Source organism: Cucurbita maxima, unplaced genomic scaffold, assembly GCF_002738345.1.
Source record: "Cucurbita maxima cultivar Rimu unplaced genomic scaffold, Cmax_1.0 Cma_Scf00053, whole genome shotgun sequence".
NCBI classification, from domain to species: Eukaryota; Viridiplantae; Streptophyta; class Magnoliopsida; order Cucurbitales; family Cucurbitaceae; genus Cucurbita; species Cucurbita maxima.
The window spans coordinates 206624-226906 of NW_019272069.1; the positions used below are offsets into that span (position 1 = coordinate 206624).

At 35.8% G+C, this 20283-nt stretch overlaps 3 protein-coding genes and 1 non-coding gene across 4 annotated transcripts; 1 reads left to right on the forward strand and 3 right to left on the reverse strand.

Annotated features, from left to right (window-relative positions):
* Positions 1-336: 336 nt before the first annotated feature.
* LOC111471524 lies at positions 337-2429 on the reverse strand. The gene is made up of 2 exons (XM_023117238.1): positions 1936-2429; positions 337-780 (listed from the first exon to the last, which is right to left on the reverse strand). Exons 1-2 carry the CDS (start codon positions 2422-2424, stop codon positions 490-492), a joined length of 780 nt encoding a protein of 259 aa, XP_022973006.1. The 5' UTR covers positions 2425-2429; the 3' UTR covers positions 337-489.
* Positions 2430-4271: 1842 nt separating this feature from the next.
* Positions 4272-11894, forward strand: LOC111471519 (28S ribosomal protein S9, mitochondrial). The gene is made up of 4 exons (XM_023117228.1): positions 4272-5053; positions 7271-7711; positions 11374-11454; positions 11573-11894. Exons 1-4 carry the CDS (start codon positions 4474-4476, stop codon positions 11662-11664), a joined length of 1194 nt encoding a protein of 397 aa, XP_022972996.1. The 5' UTR covers positions 4272-4473; the 3' UTR covers positions 11665-11894.
* Positions 11895-12946: 1052 nt separating this feature from the next.
* Positions 12947-13030, reverse strand: TRNAL-CAA. The gene has a single exon. It is a non-coding gene; the product is annotated as a tRNA-Leu (tRNA).
* Positions 13031-14545: 1515 nt separating this feature from the next.
* On the reverse strand, positions 14546-18395 carry LOC111471529 (protein DETOXIFICATION 35-like). The gene is made up of 7 exons (XM_023117244.1): positions 18018-18395; positions 16649-17274; positions 16248-16304; positions 15613-15851; positions 15411-15529; positions 15135-15221; positions 14546-14852 (listed from the first exon to the last, which is right to left on the reverse strand). The coding sequence occupies exons 1-7, from the start codon at positions 18270-18272 to the stop codon at positions 14775-14777; spliced, it is 1461 nt and encodes a 486-aa protein (XP_022973012.1). The 5' UTR covers positions 18273-18395; the 3' UTR covers positions 14546-14774.
* Positions 18396-20283: the final 1888 nt, after the last annotated feature.

Here is a 20283-nt window from a genome sequence, read left to right on the forward strand (position 1 = left end):
TTTTCTTTGACAGATGGTCAGAACTTCATATGGGTTCGAATCCTATTGAGAGGTTCACTAGATATCAGAAATTGTTAAAGAAAGAACAAGATGTTTCTTTTGTCCCTTCCAGGCGATCGGAAAATAAAGAAATAGTTAATATATTCAAGATAATTACGTATTTACAAAATACCGTCTCAATTCATCCTATTTCATCAGATCCGATAAACTGGATATGGACAGTTCCAATAAGATTTCATTCTTGAACAAAAATCTATTTATTCCATGACCGAAACACGAGGGAATACACGTTACACCACGATTTTGAATCAGAAGAGAGATTTCAAGAAATGGCAATGCAAAACCCAGAAAGTTACATTAATTAAGAACTTCCATTACAATCCAAAAACTCCAAACTATTCAAACATATTGCTATCTTAAAACAAAAACAGAACAGATCAACCGTCTTCCACGACAGTTATTTTGAATAATTCACCAAAGAAAGCTCTCTCAATCTTTGGATTTTTTGACAGAGTAATATCTCTTGAAAGCCTTTGGCACATACAAAGGCAACAAGATCCCAAACAGATTGAAGCTCCAAACCGCCATGTTCACCACCGCAAGCCCTCTTCCGATCATCTGCCGCCGCACAGACCCGCTGTACTCCTTGTCTTCCTTAGCGAACTCGTCCCGCAGCCACTCCGTCAATGTGAACACCCTTCTCGTGTTGTACAATACTGGCACGAACACTCGGATCGGCGTCGAGAATCTGTCGTTCCCCGCCACGCCTTCCATGAAACTCTGTCGACAAAATAATTATAAATGATATATACATATAATTGTATCGGTCTAAAGCCCACCACTAATGGCTTTCCCTTTACATATTTCCCTTGAAACTTTTCGTTCTCTCCGACTAGTGAGATCTCACAATCCACCCATTTGGAGCTGTGCTCGTTGGCACTCATTATCTTCTCCAATCGATGAGAGAGGTTTCCACATCATTATAAAGGGGTCTCCCTTGGTGGGATCTCACAATCCATTCTTTTGAGAAGCGCAGGGTTGCTCGACAGCACTCATTATCTTCTCCAATCGATGAGAGAGGTTTCGATGAGAGAGGTTTCCACACCATTATAAAGGGCACCATTATAAAGGGTGTCTGCCCTAGTGGGATCTCACAATACACCGGAGCCTAGAGTGCTTGTTGGCACTCGTTCTCTTCTCCCATCGATGAGAGAGGTGGGGTGTCTCCCGTAGTGGGATCTCACAAAGTGCTTGTTGGCACTCATTCTCTTCTCTAATAGATGAGAGAGGTGGGGTGGGAGACCTCAAAATACACCCCTGTGAGCCCAGAGTGCTTGTTGGCACTCATTCTCTTCTCCAATGGATGAGAGAGGTTTCCACATCACATCATTATAAAGAGTGTTTTGTTTTTCCCTCTAGGATCTCACAATCAACTCCTTTGGAGCCCAGAGTGCTCGTTGGCACTCATTCTCTTCTCCATCGATAAGAGAGGTTTCCACACATTATAAAGGGTATTTCGTTTTTCTCACCTACTAGTGGGATCTCACAATCCACCCCTTTGAGCCCCAGTGTGCTCGTTGGCACTCATTTCATTCTCCAATCAATGGTAGAGGTTTCCACACTCTTATAAACGGGGTTTTATTCTCCTTTCCAACTAATGTGACCGTTTCATTCTCCTTTTCAACGTGAGATTTCATAATCCACCTTTTGGGCTAGCGTCCTCGTTGACATTCGTTCCCTCGTTTCCGTCTCCAATCGATTGGAGAAGTTTCCACACCCTTATAAAGGGTCTCGTTACTTTTTCTAATCGATGTGGTTGTGAGATCCTACCTCGGTTGAAAAGGGGAAACTTCCCCTCGAAAGTGTTTTAAATACAAAAACCAAAGAGAATAGTATCTGGTACAATAGTGGTATAGTCTTTTGAAGATGCTAAACCTGGCTAGCAAGAAGAAAGACATGGGGAGAAGCGGCTTTGATGCCTTCTTTATCTTCTTCAAAGAAGCCCTCCAGAATGTAGGCTATAGGGAGGAAGAATCCCACAACGATGGTGAAGAATCCATACAAGCGGAGAAGCCTATTCTCCTGGCTGAACACCGTCGGCTCTCCGGCGCCGGCCAGCGGCGGAAACGCCACTCTGGAAATGAAGTACATATACATCATGGAAAATACCACAAACGCCAAGTCTTCAGCGCACACCATCCCACTGGCTGAGAATATCACCACCACCGCAAGCGCGTTCAGTTGCTGGAAACTCAGAAACGCCGCCGCCGCCGCCGCCCTCTTCCGCCCAACGCCGCCGGGTGATTTGATTCCCTCCTCCTGCTGCTGCTGCTGCTGCTTTGGATCGCATGATTCTTTGTGAAGGATTTCTTGCTCCGTTGGGAGGCTTATGTCACTGCATGTGGGCCCCACCCCGCCGGACATTTTTTATTTCGTCTAAGAAAAAGTGAAGTGAGGAAGAAAGGTGGAGAGAAAGGAAGGAAATGGGGATGGGAGTTTGAGGGGTGTGGTGGGGAGAGTGGACACGTGGCAGTCTGGGAGGATTCGACGGGTCACAGTCTGCACGTGGTGTGTTTTGGTTGGTTATTTGGGACACGTAGTGGAGTTTTGGTTTGTTATTGCCACGTGAAATTTGGATCCTAGCCATTTGAAACGGATAATTTAGAAGCTGAACAAATTAAATGTTAATTGAAATTAAAATTTATTAAATACTAATATGAGATTTTCCTAAAATCATAATTATTTATCTTTAAGAAATAGAAATGTTTAGTTATTTTTTAATACATATTTGCTATAAATCTTTTTCATCTACGATAGAACCTCCATGACGTCGGCATTGCGAACCTCTACGATGTCGACGTGAACATCTACAACGGTGATGTGATTCACTGTCTAGCAAACCCTATTGACCTTCAACGAATCCAAATTTACAATAGTGATTGGACAGAACTCTGGTGTGCTAATTCTGTGACGAGCAATGACCCACGAGAGACGCCCGTTATGGACTGTAGGTAGTAAATCGAAATCGTGTGTACATCTCCTTTTGGAAGAGGTCGAAACTATAAGAGATTATTTGGTCAAAAGGTATATTACGATGTTGGAGAATGGAGACAGTAATAAATCATGGTATTGGTTTAGATTCACAGAATCGTGCCTTATTTACAGTACACCGATTAGGGTTAATTCAATTAAGTTAACACTTAATTATTGATTTAGTAAAGCGTTAGAGGTTTGGAACCCACAAATTTTCCATGTTCGGCCGAGAGTGTATTGTGACATTACAAAATGATGTTGTTCAATTTCGACTATTTGTAGATAGAAAACGCGTATATGAATGGTTACAGTATAAATCAATACAAGTATGTAAGGATTTTTTAGGTCAACTCAATGAGATGACTACATATATTGACACGACTTAACTATATTGAGGTATATCACTCATGATGACACATATTAAGTTCGTATGGTAATGGCTATCGTACCTAATTTTCTTATTATTAAATCTTATTTAGAGGTACACCTATATTATAATAATTTTGTTCGAGACCTATAAAAATTCTCAATAGAGAAAGATTTTCCTCATTTAGGTTAAATGTGTGATGATGCATCGTAACTACAATTGATATCATTCAACAAACTCCAATACTAACAATTATTTTCATTGATAGATGGGGTGCGCGTCGTAGATGCCAACAACAACAAGCTGAAATATTATAGGGCTTCATGTAGGTCATGAACCTCCTATAGTTTGTAATAAGATTTAGTTTTGCACGTGCACTTGCCAGGAGTTTAGACAGAAAATGTATCAAGTCAAAGTATTCGTGTAACCGTCCAAGTTCACCATTAGATATTGTTCGCTTTGGCCCATTACGTATCGTCGTCAGTCTCATGATTTTAACCACACCTTTACAAAAATGTTTTATTTCCCTTTTCAACTGATATAATCTGACAATCCACCCCACTAGGGGCTAGAGTTCTTGTTGGCATGCCCCGTGTCTAGTTTTGATACCATTTGTAATAGCCCAAGCCCACCGCTAGCAGATATTGTCCACTTTGGCTTGTTATAAGTTTCGTTCTCCTCTCCAACTGATGTGGGATCTCACAAATCGACAATAGAATTATGCACCCGACCCATTTCCGCCCATAATAATTTCTTATTTTATTCGCATGAGTTAGATTAATTTCACCAAAAATACCATTTTTATTTAGAAGCATTAATTCATATAATTAATGTTGTTTTTTAAAAAAGAAAAAATGGTATTACCACGCAAAAACCCTCAATGTCCGTCTCTAGTCACACCAGGGTTCATGCCGCCGCTGAATTTGCAGAGCCGCCTCTGTAGCCGCTGCTCGCCGTCGTTGCTCATTGTTTCTCTCTCGTTTGCCGCTATTTAGATCTGCTCGTGCTGGCCAGTAGTCTCCCCTACCTCACGAAAGCCTTCTTCGCTCTCTGGCAGCCATCTTTGTTTCACTATGCTTTCTCGTTTACTTCCTAAACCCTCCCATTTCAGATTACTAACCTTGATTTCCACTAAGCCCCCAGCTCAAGCTCCTAGATTTCATGTTCTTCCCCGATTCTTCTCCTCCAGTAATAATGGAAGTAATAACAATAAGAACGGTGGAAGCAGAGACCAACCGACGAGTAATGTCTGGAAACTTTCACGAGAAAGCGACGAAAATTTCGACCAACTGTTCACTCAGGAAGCTGACAACCTTGATGGTATTGCGGAGGATGACTCTGCTCCGGCCAATGACGATACATGGGTGAGGTCGGAAGACGGGGATCAGGGTGCCGCGGGAGACATTTTTGCGAGAGTGGAGAAGGAAATTCGAGGAGATAAAGATGGCGATGGTGCTAATGAATGGGTTACGGCGACGAAGCTCGAGCCGTGGAGCCTGGTAGAGGAAGAAAAGAGTGATGTCTTCAACATTCAGGAGGATGCAGTTGAAATTGGGAAATCCAGAGATGAGATTAAGGAAGTGGATAGTGAGAGCAGTGAGGATGCTAGGAAGCTCGAAAAGGAGGAGCAGGAACTCACTGCCATCCTTAAAGGCAAGTTTTTCTCCCCCTTGATTGGGAAGAGTGTATTTCAAGTTCAACAAATTAATGGATTTTCTTGGGTTTCTAATTCTGTGGCATGTATGTATCGTTTGAGGATTCAATTCGTAATATGTTGGTGTATTCCAGATCATTTGATTCTATGGTTGTCATGATCGAGGCAATTCATAACAGTGTTCTTACTCGTAGCTTTTGCGTTTATATTGAGAACGGCATAAGTATATGGTTGAGGCCATTGAACTTTTGCATTTTTCCTGTGTAGTGGTTTAAACGATGTCATTTGTAAGTAAGTCAAATAAGTTGAATTTATTGGTTACTATCGTTACTCTTCTGTGATGTATTTTAGCTGCTATGCACCCGCCCCTCTTTATTATTGCAAGCACAAGGTTTTCAGATTCCTAGATTTGTAGATGTATTGGAAACCTTAAGAAGAAGAATGAAGCCCATTTAACCAAATGACTTTGGAGGGTTACTGTAAAATCATGTGGACGATTGGCTTTTAGATAATCACAGCTTGGAGTTTTAAAGCCATCGCTAAGATTTTATGGAACTATGCTGTTAGCGCTTTTGTTTGGGTCTTTGGCAGGGGAGATCTGTTCCAACTTTTGAAGATAAGGAGGTTCCTTCTGATTCTGTCTATAATAGTACAACTCACCTCTGCTTGATGGTATTATAGTCACAGGAACACTTTTGTAACTACTCATTTGTGATCCTTTGGGATTGGGAAGCCATTATTTCATAGTTTTTGGGAGGAGGGGTTTTCTCAACCCCTTGTCTTAGGTTGTATTCTCTGCTTCCCCCCTTTATATATTTCTGTTATTTATACAAAAGAAATGGGGGAAAACAGTGGGATAATGTGGCCTAAGGTGGTGGCAAATGTGCTTCTAGAAAGAGGATTTTAGATGGTATGTAAATCCTAAGAACTTTGGGACCTGTAGAAGTCCTTGATGTATCATTTTGAAGCTAAAAGATACTGTTAAGTTTTCTTCATGAAAACAGGTAATGGTGTGTGTTTGAGACAAACGGCCGAAGTGAGAAAGGTTAAGGGAGGGTGACTTCTCACCTCTTTCTTTCACAAACTCTTTCTTTCGTTGACTTGCAAGCTTGAGTAGTAATAAGAACGCCATTACCTCCCTTGAGGTTGAAAATGGTCAGGTGTCAGCTGCAAAAAAACTAATCCAAGCACAAAAATCTTCAAATGAAGAATAACACAAGCTCTCACATGGATCACCTTCAGCAATGGAAACCATGAGCTTGGAAAATTCTCGGGCTAAATAGATGGGGTCACTCTAAAAACTCCTCCAGGTGAGGTAAAGAGCAGTAAGCCAAATACAATAAGAGTTATTAGACCCTCCTCAATCAACCTTGTTCAGTTTCTAAATACTCTGGTGGTGGGTAATGATCTGGATAGATTGGTGTGAAAGACAGATCATTTGGGCGGTTTTTCAACGAAGTCCACATTCTTGATGTTGACTAATGGGATGAGGAAATTGTATTATCATAATATGGAAACTCAAAATCTCTAAGAAGGTGAAAGTTCTTTTTATGGTCCCTAGCCTACAAAACTTTATATACCCACAATAAGCTTAAAAAAAAAAAAAAAACTTCTAAATCGGATGATGTCTCCCTCAATTTGTTGTCTCTACATATAGGAGGAGCCCTTAGATCACATTTTTCTTCTCTGTTGGTTTGTCCCCAAGAAGATAGATGTTTGACTTTTAGAAGGGCTTGATGGGAAGATTTTTTGCGGAAGGAGGGAAGATCCTTTGGAGATGTGCAACTCGCTCCCTTCTTTGGTGTCTTTGGAAGGAAAGAAATAACAGGGTTTTTGAAGATAAGTGCTCCTCCTTTGATTCCTTTTGGCTTTTGGTTAGCACATTGCTTCTTGGTGGTGCACAAAGCACGCCAAATTCTTTTGTAATTATAGCCTTTTGAGGATTATTAACAACTGCGAGACTCTCCTTAATTAGTTTTGGGAGGGATTATATCAATCCCTTGCCCTTAGATTGTTCTTTGGTTCTTTTGTTGAATATATTTTTATGTTTCTTATCCCCCCCCCCCCCCCCCCCCCAAAAAAAAAAAACCTATCCTTTTTGTTTAATTAGTTAGATGAATTTGTTGAAGTTTGGAATTTTGGGTCATGGATGCGTTTCTGTAATAGTTTCACATATTTGTATCAATTATCTTATTCATTTAATATGTCAACTGCAGGTCCTAATCGAGCATTTGGAGACCTTATTGCTGCATCAGGAATCACGGATGACATGCTAGACAGTTTGATTGCGTTGAAAGATTTGGAAGGGGTTGAGGGGTTGCCTCCTCTAAGTGTATTAGAGGATATGCGTTATGAGAAAAACACAAGAAAATCCTCAAGAGCTGAAATTGAGCGCCAGAAACAAGAAGAGGTTGCAAAAGCAAGAGTGAGACAGATAGATGACAAAGGAAGAGCATATGGCACAGGAAGAAGGAAATGCAGCATTGCTCGTGTATGGGTTCAGCCAGGAGATGGCAAGTTTGTAGTGAATGATAAAGAATTTGATGTTTATTTTCCAATGCTCGATAGCCGGGCTGCTCTTCTTCGACCTTTCTCCGAGACCAAAACATTAGGCCTTTGGGATGTCAAATGTACGGTTAAAGGAGGTGGTACAACAGGTAAGCTTAAGCTTAAGTCACATTTAACACTTCTTGTTACATCTTTATATCTAGTTATGTCTGTTCTTAAAAATTGTGTTTTGCATTTAGGTTTATGATGTCAACTAGGTTCCAAATAGTAAAATGAGATGCTAGCATTTGTAAAGAATAAATCACTTTTATAATTTTTCTTCTGCAAACTTGGCATTGATACATTTTATATTTTCCTCGCATTTTCTATGAAACTTGAATCAGATCATCTGTGCGTTCTTCATTTCCTTTCATCTAGATGAATACAAACAACAGTGAATCCCTTCATTCAAAAGCTTTTTAGCATCCTTAAAGATGATATTCGTATAGTGTTCCTTTACTTTGGTGTGAGTAGTTGTACCAGTATATATGTATATTTATACACACGTACTCACACACACCAGAATGCATGCAAGTTTCTTTTCTATTTTGTGGGACATTTAAATTGAGAGAAATAATAGAATTTTTAGAGAGATTGAGAGGTTGGGTGAGGAGGTTTGGGAAGTGGCTAGGTTTAGTGCCTCCTTGTGGGTGACAACCACTGGGTCTTTCTATAATCATCAATTTCTTCTTCTTTTGAACCGGCGGCATTTTTAGTAGTTAGGGTTGGATTCCTATTGTAGAAGGGAAAATAGTTATAATCCATATTTGTGATAGATCATCAAATATATATGAAAAGAAAATGGAGTCCTACCTTTTGGGAGAAGCACTATAGTTTCTTTTCTATTTTTTGTGGCATTTGCATTGAAAGAAATTATAGAATCTTTAGATAGATTGAGAGCTCGAGTGAGGAGATTTATGATGTGGCTAGGTTTATTGTCTGGTGTGACTAGGCCTTTTCGTAATTGTGAGCTTAGTCTTGTTCTTTTGAACTGAAGTCCGTTTCTGTAGTTAGGGTTGGGTTGAATTTCTTTTGTTGGAGCTTGTTTTTTTGACCCAAATACTCATCTCTCTTTTTCTGCACTAATAGTATTTATACAAAATTTCCATCCCACCTACTCTCTTATGCCCAAAAAGGATGAGAAAATCTTATTTATTTATTATTATTATTATTAAAAACTCAAGATGAACAAATACATTGGCTATACAGTAGTAAATATCAAGTCCCTGTAAACTATACATGAACTGGAAGAAAATAGTTTGAGAAGTCTGAGTTCTCGTATTTATTCACATATCTTGCAAAGTTGGTAGGGGAGACTGCTCTTTTTTGGAAAGATCAATGTATAGGTAGAACAGTCCTCAAAGATGAATTCCCCTCTCTATATTCTTCACACTCAATAAGGAAGCTTCCGTTTCTGACTTGTGGATTGACTCATCTTGTTCTTGGAACCTCTTCCTGAGAAGAGGCCTTAACTAAGAGGAAATTACTGAATGGGGTTGCCTTTCCAACTTGCTTTCATCAACCATCCTTACCGACCAAGAGGATTCATGGGTATGGAATATCGATAAAGATAGTGTCCACCTCAAATCTCTGCCAAGGTCTCTTGCAACAGCTGGAGTTTGCAGCAAAAAACAGATTTATCATTCTATTTGGAAGGAGAATATCCAAAAATTTAACCTTTTTATGTGGGAGCTTTGTCACTCATGTTTATGACAAGCTTCAACGAAGATTCCCGACTTTATATCTCCCATGGTTTCTGCATTATTTGCAAAAGGGGTTGAGAGACATTCATCTTTTCAGCACTTGCTCCTTTGCAAAAACCCTTTTGGAATTTTATCATCGCCGCTTTTGGTTGGTCTACACTGCTGCCAGGGGACATTTTTTATTTCCTTTCCCTCACGTTCACTGGCCATCCTTTCAAGGAGAAAAAGATCCTATGGCCCAAATTTACCCCGACTTTTTTTGGGGTCTATTTGGTTCTCTCTCAAATTTTCTCTGACAAAGAACAGGGATCTGATACTTCTATAGATCCTACTATTTATTAAGCTCTATCTTAAGGGTGAATTGTCTCAATCTTTTTGTAACTATAGCCTTTTTTCTCCATATTTTGAAATTTCATTTTATGAATGAATGAATTGTTTCCTTTTTTCTTTAAAAAAAAAAAAAAAAAGAAGAAGAAAAACCTGAAAAATCTAAAGAAAACTGAGCAAGAGGAAACTCAGCAATCTGTAGGAAGGACAGTAGCATATAGACTTTAGTATACTCATCCTGGAAAATTACTTGGATAAAAGACTCCAGGCGTTTCAGCTTTCTGAACAGCGTGTATAATATCAACTCCTGAGAGGTTAAAGCCATGTCAGGAGTACTGTAGATGCAGTTCGAAGCAACCTCCCTTTTTGCTACTTCTCCCAGTTGTATGTTATGCAAAGACCGGATTGGGAAAAGTTCTTATTTTTTCTTTGTCATTCCTAGTTGGGCTTTTCTAAGATTTCTCTGGGTTGTGTGAAGATTTCTTTGTGGCTATCAAGAACATTTAGCCCAAGCAAACGCTAGCTACAAAGCTTAAGCTGACCAATGTAGTTGGCTTATTTGCGGCCATTATTTTCGGTATAAAGGCAAACTGTTTTGATTTGTGCTGTTAATGTGGTGGATGCTCCTTTGGGCTGCACAGTGAGAAATCATTAGAATCATAAAGAATAAAGCTTGAGAGTTAGACGAGCTCCGGGGGGGGGGGGGGTTATGGTTTTTGTGTTCTGCTTGCTGTCCCATTTTCTTGAAATATTTCGTATTTTTTTTATTAATGTCAATTAAAAGAACTATGTTTAAATTCTCCTTTGGCATGCAATGTGTTAATGTCTTATACCTCGTCTAATTCTTGTACTTTTCTCTCTTTAATGAAAAGCTCTCTTAGAAAAAAAGAAAATTCCCTCTGCTACTACTTGGCAACTTATCAGTTTCATTGTATAGTGTTTCAACGCATGATATTAAACCCTGTTATTCAGACATGGAGTATGCATTTGAAACAAATGTCCAAGTTAGTATATATTATGATTGATACAAAATAAATGTTTATTAGACTTCAGTCTGTGCTTTCCTTTGTCGCCGTTGAATTATGTACAATGCATAAACTTCTTTAATTCATGTTCTACAACCATAAAAGTTCAAATAAATGTGAACTTCATGATTGAACTGGTAACTTCGAACTTGGGACTGCCCTGGTCTTATAATACCCCTCCCATCTTTCCCAGACCTGAGTACCCCTGTTCACAAAAGCAAAATCTCCTTTTTACTCGCATTATCTATGTTCCCCGCTGTGCCACAACTCTCTATCAACACATATGACAGTTACCAAAGTAGGCCACTTCTAACTAATTCACAATCTAATTGCTGCCTCCTTCAACCTGTTTTCGTTGATGCACATTTATTATTGGTGGCTGATCATCTAATCGATTTACCCTATGATTTACCCTACTTTACTTTACATGATATGAAAAATCAGAACTGGGGTTGTCTTTTGTGTCGTCATCAGCATATAATATCTTTTACTGCCAGCCCCTCAGTCTAATGATCGGATGGAAACATTTATGTTGACTGTATTATGAAGGATGCATTAAAGTTTCGACTTTGCTGCTTCTGGAGTATTATCCAGTCTCCAAAGTCATTGAATGTTAACCTTTTTTTGCTTCAATCTGTTCCAAATTCAAATTTCCTTCTCTCTATCCTCTTTGAATGTGTTTTCAAGTGAGTGAAAGTTCTGAACTTTCTGTTACAGGCCAAGTTGGAGCTATTCAATTGGGTATCAGCAGAGCCTTGCAGAATTGGGAGCCAGATTTCCGTCCTCCATTGCGAGCATGTAAGATAAAACGAATCACAGTTTTTTCTGTCAGCTAGGATGAGAATGATATATATCAATCAGTTGCATTCATTTATATTTTTACTGATCAAAATTTTCTGTTCTATTTTCTCTGTAGCTGGTTTCTTGACGCGAGATTCACGTGTTGTAGAAAGAAAGAAGCCAGGAAAGGCGAAAGCAAGAAAGAGCTTCCAATGGGTGAAGCGTTAGTTTGCACATGTACTCGTATGGAACTTCGACATTTTTCTTCTGCAATAAATAGACAAAGGCTTATAAACAGGTTGGTTCCTGCATCGTTTTTGTGATGTAGCCATGATTTGTTTATTCCAAATATCCTGTTTGTTTGTTGCAAATCTAACTATTGAATTTAACACTGAGCCATGGAAGTTTACTACTCCCTCTTCTCTCTCATGGATATTTATTCACTTTCTTGATGGTTACTCTTTTCTATTCTTTTTCTCTCACTGGAATGTAGTGGACACTTACATTTATACTCTCATCCTCTAGAGGACATTGTATTATATTATTGTTTGTGAACTGTTTATTTGTTTCTTGGAATTTAATGTACATTGTTTTCTTGTTTGTTCATTGATGAATGATGCTGGAGATTAATAGGTCTGGGAATAAGATTGTTGAGAATCAAAGATGACCTATTTGGTTGTGCATGAGAATATTGTCTGAAAATGATATTTTCGTCTCGTTCACTCGGTTTTCCTTTTTGTTCTCACTTCACACGTTTTCCCTCTCAAGAACTATTTGCCATTATATTTTAATTGTATGCCAAATTGAGGGTAAGGTCTCACCGACCCGTCAAGAGTTGTGTCACCCCTCTTGTCTTTGAAAGCAATCAAACTGCACAAAGCAGTGAGTCCAATTGATGTCATAGAGGCACGAAACGTGCAAATGATGCTCGTGCTAAGTCTTGTTCTTGTTCTGGAGGAATGTTTGTCAAAATGATTTGAACCGCAACAACTCGGGTAGTACAGGCAATAAGCGAGGTAGGGGCCGAGGTAAGCCATGTCTTGGCAATTTAAGATAGCTTGAGAAAGCTCTAAACTTATGATTTTGTAGGGAACGTGTGGAGGGAATGAATGAAAATTAAGTTTTCATTTATTTTAAATTTTAAATGAAAACTCGACTTAAATAAGTTCATAATCTAACTCGAACTATTGAGTTAAATGAGGATTTTCAAATTATCAAATTTTTTTTAACATCCTTAATTTTCACTATTTAAAGTAGAATAGCTCTATAGGGCTTAATTTGTAAAATTAAGTAGGTTCAAAGAGTGACAGTTTGTAAACCAATAATGAACAAAATTATATATTTTTATTTGAATTTTATGGCTTATGAATTAATTTGGTTCCTAATTAATTTATTTGCATAATCCAGAAGCTCCATTAAACTTCAAAATATAAATTATCATTTTCAATTGTTTGACATAGATTTGAGATTTAAGAGTTCATCATTTAAGCAAACATAAAATGAAAAACGTTGTCAGAAGTGGGATTTGAACCCACGCCCTCTCTCGAAGACCAGAACTTGAGTCTGGCGCCTTAGACCACTCGGCCATCCTGACTTGTTGGAAACGATTTTTAAAATTATTAATATAGAATAATAAATATTTTTAATCAATATAGTAATTAATATAATTATAAAATAACAGTTTTACCCTAATTTTCAAACATAAAAGGGATATTTGTTTTCTTTTTAATCCTTGCACTTAGTTCAAGGAATCAATTTAAACTCTTAGCAACCCAAAATATGAATAATTTGAAATAATAATTCTTCAAAATTAAATTAAAAAATTTATCTATTTGGCTAATTAATAATCACTAAAAAAAAATCTACCGAAAGATAATCTATTAAAAAACAAAAAGAGATATAAAAATAAAATGTCATCGAAAGATAATCTTAAAATACAAACTGAATAAATTAATTTTTTTAAAATAAATAGACAAAATCTATAATTACGAACATACTAAAAAGAGTGAGGAGGAGAGAATACTTTGATAGGTTGAAAAATGAGACTAAAAAAAAAAAAAAAAAATAATGCAAATGAAATTAATTAAGGTATGAAATATAATATAATAAAAATAAATTTTAATTTGAGATACGTAGGTAATAAAAATATAAGAATGTTTTAAAATATGTTTTTTTTTTGGGAACAAATAATAACACTTAATCTAATTCCTATTTTGAAACAATTTATTATATATTTTATGATATAAAAAAACCAAATTTACCTTACATTTATTTTGGATTTAATTTTCTTGATAAGTTTATTATTATTATTATTATTATTATTATTATTATTTTAATTATTTCATAAAACTCCTTTAGTCCCTCGAATTCATTCTTTGATTTCTTTTTAAATCCCTATAAGTGGAGAGTATTGTCATCTATCGTTTTTTTATTAAAATAAGAACTTTTTCTTTTGTATTTATCATTTGTTTATTTTCAAAAGAGATATTTAAATTTAACCATCTGCCTTATTTCTTAGTTCTAATATCATTTTTAGATTATTACCTAATAAATAGCGTAATTTTTTATATAATTTATTTATTCTTTCTAATTAATGGACTAAATTACCCTTCAACCAAAATCCATAAACTACTCTAGAATCTTATAAATTAAATCAAAAGAAAAAGGGGGGAAAAAAAACCCGCTAAGTCTAACTAAATTCTAAAACCCACAAAATAACCATTCAAAATTAATTAATTGACCAAATTACCCTTCACCCAAAATCCATAAACTACTCTAGAATCTTAAATTAAATCAAAAGAAAGAAAAATCCTCTAAGTCTCTAAATTCTAAAACCTACGAAATAACCATTCAGAATTAGAGAAGAAAGCAAAATAATCAAATTTTATAGAAGAATATAATAATAGCAAGAACATTGTCATTTGGCTGCCTTAACAAGCATCCTTCCCCTACTGCATAACAGGTAAGCATTCTATATGTTTGTTCCACAGAAAGGTTTCAAAGAATGGAAGTTCTACAATGTCCAATACAACATATGCATGTGTTGAATATGTTATGTACATTTGAAGATTAAACAATGGAACATCAAAAACTTTGAACAAAATACACATTAGTGGAGATATGATCTTACCATCTTAATGACATCTTTTGATAAAAATCTAAATTGTTTCCATAAATCCAATTTAACGTCAAATAAGGAGTGGGAAATTTTAGGCTAGGCACAAGTTCATTTAGAGCGGCATGAAGAACTAAGGAACAGAAATCATATAAAAAAAACAAAAAAAAATTTCCAAACTAAGTTAGAGCAATCTGGTCAAGCTGTTTTCTGACTGTCTAGTTCATATGTAATCAGCTGAATTGACAATTTTGACCTCTTGTCCTCCCCATCTTTTCATCCGTTCTATTGACTGATTCACCTGCAAAGTGTAATTTTGTTTATTAATGATGTGTCTCACTTAAGTTTTCCACATATCATATATCCTCACAACACATTTGAGGATTCTCTGTATAGTTTTCCATAAATAATATACTAAGAGCTGAGCTTGTTTGGAAGTGATCTTCCATAGTCATAATCACTTTTGTTATATTTAAAATCACTTCCAAACATGTCTTGACTTGCCATATCAGATGTAAAACCAATGTTATAAGTTAAAGAAAGAGAGGGAGAGAGATAAGGATTACTAGAGATTGAACTTTACCTCATGGGTCCAGTTTGTTTTATAGAGTATGATCAGAAGCAGAATGGTTTGGAGAGAAAGTCCACAGATCATGCCTCCCCACAGTCCCTGTGCTTATAAAGAATATATAAACATTTGATATGGCTGAAGGAAAAAATGGCAAAATGTTTATGCATTATATTATAACATATACTCTGCATCTAAGGTTGTTGAGAACTCCCAAAAGGCTCCCGTGATCAATATAATATTTTAAACTTTACCTTCATTTTCGTGAGAAGGAAATGAAAATTTACTGACCTGAACTCCCAAATGTTTTGTATAACCAAGAAGATAACCAAGGGGAAGACCAAAAGCATAATAAGAGCCAAGATTGATATATGCTACCAACGTTTGCCAACCAGCTCCAATAGCAACACCTAGAAACTCAGGGAAAAATAAACGATAAAGGGAAAATCTTGTTAACTAAATGCATACTTACAAAGCATCGTAGAATTGCTACCTGAAATTACTGGCTGGACACTGTTAAGAACCATCGTGATTCCGAGAAGGTATGCTAGTTTAGAGACAGCAGCTTGCATTTCTTTGCTGCTGGTGTAAATGACAGCAAAACTATCCTTCGTGATTAAGATAACCACCATGGATAGTAAGCCGAGAAGAAGAGACTGAAACACTGTAACATAGACAGAATATTTGGTCGCCACTGGATGCCCTTGTCCAAGCTCATTAGAAACCCGCACGCTGGATGCAAATTCAGTACACCAATGATGATTATTATATACACAGATCAATCAATGAATTTTTGAAAGATCAAATACCAATGTGCACATATAAGCCGCGTTTAAATATCATATCGTCAGTTCATCACTAGAAATGAGAATAGCAACATGAGCATATGAGATCATCTTTCAAGTGAACTCATATTATTATTCCCCCAAACAATGCCATATTAGCAGATTGTTCTGTTTTTTTTTTTTTTTTTGACACCATGGGTTGTTTGGAATATGAGATCATCTTCCAAGAGGACTATTCAAATATTACAATAGTACATTCATAATTTAAATCCCTGGCATTAGAATTGTCAGTAGTGGTAACAAGCCTTTAGAGGGACAAGAAATTAATGGACTGATCACATACCTGATGGCAGCATTGATACCTATAAATAACATTGCTTCGATCCCGTTGATATTCATGCTGGAAAAACAAAAGTAAATGGATTAGTCAAAACTCGAAATCCATTTTAGACGTACCTACATTACAATTGAAGCTCCTAGCAAAGGTATTCTTCATTTCTTTATACTTCACAATTCATAAGGTTTCTATTTCCTACCCGTATCACTCTATAGTCTCATTTGTGCCATGAACATGCTATGAATTCTCAAGCGATTTCTATAATCTCATTATTCAGCATAAAACTAATTTTTTGTTGTACAAGCTACAGAAGGGTGCAGGGCTATTACAAATGTTATATAAGTAACATATAATGTCATTGATAAGCCAAACATAAAAAGAAGTACGGCACTAAGTTCTGTTCTTACCAAATTGAAAGGGAACCAACGGCATATACCGCGTTATCGAGATGGCCGGTAAGAATAATTACACTCATCATATACCAGAGTTCTAGGCAAAGCATTACAGCGGATGAAAAGGAAAGGCCAACAAAGGCCCATATATCATTGAAAGCCGACCGTGACAAACCAGTCCATCCATCTTTACACCAACCAACAACATAGATAACTTGTGCTATGGCAGTAACCCAACTTGAAATATTGCTTGCAATAGCTGCACCAGTTAGGTTCCAGTTGAATACGAAAATAAAGAGCCAGAGCATTGCAGCATGTAATAATAAGACGACAAACCCGATATAGGCAAGGACATTGACCTTGCTTTGGGCTTGAAGGAACTTTTGGGTGGGAAAAACGATCGCCAATGAAAAGAGTTCGGGAATAAGCAACCTTGTGAACCATCCTGCAACTTCAGATATTTCATCTGTTTGTCCCAGAACCTTTAGGATTGGTTCAGCAAACCAGTAAATTGGTAGAATAAAGAAGCTGGAAACCGTAAGAATAATCCATGAACGTTGCATATAAACACCAAGTAAGTAAACTTGTCCAGCGCCATAAGCTTGACCACACAGCGTCTCCAGTGCACTTCCCATACCAAGCTACATTTTATGGAAAATAAAATTTAATTATAGTCAAGAATAGAAAAAATCAGAACAAGAGGAGTAGCATTGAAAGAAATTCGTATGATACTGTGCAAAATTAAACCATTATCTCGGAATGACTTCTTCGAAAAATCATTCAATCCGCCCACCACTGTGGCTGCTTCAAAATCTATAGGCTCCTCGTAACAGTTCATTCGAAATACTATTTTAAAATGTTCTCTCCTACATCAAATCACCAGCCCTTCGAATAATTTCTCAACTTCTTGTGTGAAATAAACTTATTGGCTTAGAGTTTTACATTTTCATCATAGCTAATAGCACAGGAAAAAAAAAAAAAAAAAAAAATTCTGACAGAACACGTAGAAAAGAACAACCAAGAGAAAACAGCGCACATCTAGGGATTGAATTCACATAATCATAAATATTTTTCCAGATCTAGAAACCAGAAACAATTTTGTAATAAGAATTTAGCCAAACGAGAAATAAAACCACTCTCCAGTCGTGATCTTATAATATAGCTAGAGAGGAAAGACATTGTAAGATAATGCATATACAGATCCGTTTTCTGCTTTGAGAAAAAAAAAAAATATGCGAGACAGCAACGATAACGTAATCAATCCTGCTCTTATACAGTCCATAAACAAGCACCGAGAAACTCATCCTTCCGATACATTACAAAGAGGAAAAAAAAAAAAAAAAAAACACGAACAGAACCGAGAGAGGAAGAGAAAGAAACGAACCATGAAGCCAAAGGCGAAGGTTCCTATAACGGAAACAGAGATAGAAACGGCGGAAAGCTCAACGTCGCCGATATGGCCAACGAAAATGCTAGTGACTGAGTTGATTCCATACTGGCAAAGTATACCAAACACAATGGGCGCCGCAATCTTCCAGAGCTTCTTCGTCTCAGCGAAGAACACACGATTGGCGTCACTGAAACTCTTGAGTGGCTCATAGTCTGCCGCGGCGAGACCATGTAGCAAAGGCGCTTCCATTCTCCGCTTGTTGGTGCCGTACGAAGGCAGTTAGGATATTTCTTTGACGTACCTAACACAGAGTATGGAGAGCCTGAATCTGAAGGTCGTCGAACTCGAACATGGCGCCTTCCGTGAGCTACTCGCAGGTACTTATTGGTCGTTGGAATAATCCACCTCTCCTTTCTCTCTCTCATTTAATTTTTCTTCCATTCTCCTTGCTCCACGTCACCCATCTTTTTATTTTATTTTATTTCATTATTAATTTATTATTATTATTATTATTATTATTAATATAACCATTAAATTATTTTGATTTTTTATGTCTCTAAAAATTAATTAGTTATTGGATAAAAAATTTAAAATTGGTTTTTAAGTGAATAGAGACTTAAAAAAATTTAAAAAGCATAATATTTAATTTAATATAATTAGACTTTATATGTAAAAGGTTTGTGAAATTTATAGATAGAAAATCCAAGTGAGAAAAATATTTATTTGAAATTTTCACAAAAATAGAAATTAATTTAAGGATTTATTGTGGGCGGAGGCTTCTCAGCTATGATGGCCCTTAAATTTAATTTGTGGTTGTCTGTTTCTTTCTCTTTGAATTTAATGTTTGTATTAAATTAGTTTATAATCTTTTATTATTAAAAATTCAGACAAAATTGGGAGTTTGTGTGGTTTTATTAGATTAAATTAAAAAATTTATCTACTAAATCAATTAATTTTTTAAAATTTTTAATTTTTTTGCAAGCATTTTTATTAGATTTTCTTTGCTTTTAAATATAAAAAATTAATTTTTTTAGGATTGTTTGTTAAAAGTTTTGTCTAAAATGCTTACGAATAAAAGGTTCAATTTTTTTTTGTCAGATAATTTATTGTTGTTAATTATTTTATTTTATTTTATTTTTATTAAGTTAAATTATTAAAATAATTTTAATTAATTAAATGATTAGTTTAACATTTATGATTTTAGGTTTTTGAATTTATTTTGTCATCAATATTAGCCAAAGAATTATATTTCAAAAAAATAAATATTTTAGTAAAATTATATAATTTATTATTATTATTTATTTTTTTTTTTTGTAATTATTGAATACAACTTATAATTTAAAAATTAAATAGTAAATTATTTTAAATGAGATATACTTCAATATAATTATAATAAATTATTAAAAAAGGATAAAAAATAATTAAAAAAAATTATATAACAGGTATGACAATATAATATTTAATTAATTAGAGTTTGAATTAATTAATTATGCTTGAACATTGAGATATATTAAATAACAGTATTGTTAATTAATCCTAAGTACAAAAAAAATTAATATTGTACAATCATAATTAACTAATTAAGTGTACCTAGTATATTGTTAGCTAATCAGCTAATTAATTGATAATTTTAGTAAATATGTACTTTTATTTATTTAATAAACTTTATTTGTGAAAATGAATGAAATATACATTTAGATAAATTATTATTAGTTTATTTAACTAATATTTATATTAATTTTAGTAAATGAAGATTAATAAGGACAACCCAAGCCCCATTTATATTTTTCGCTGACTTTGTGGCTTCTTTGGATCTTAGGTTAGGTTTGTCTTCACCAACCAAACACAAATCATGCGGAATCTAAGTCTATTTGGTTACCTATATTGCTCATGCGTGCATGTTCAACCATTTACAACTCTAGTCGATCTGTCTCTATATTAGGTCAAATCATTCGACTCGACCTTACCTCTTCTTTAGGCCAAGTTTCTCATGCGCAACGTCACATCTCATCTTGTCATCTTAGTTCTCAACCAACACGGCTCACATATCTTGATGTCATCTCAAGTTTTGGGATGTTATTGACCATCGTAGCTCACTTGGGCATGTCTATCGAGAATCAATCCATGTGTCAATCATATCATTGAGGCATCTTGAACACCCATCCATATGGGTCTTATCGAGACAAACCCTCATGTGTCCGTACTAAGTCATTTATAGATTTCGTACAGAATAGAAAGTGCATATACCAACTTCCGACAC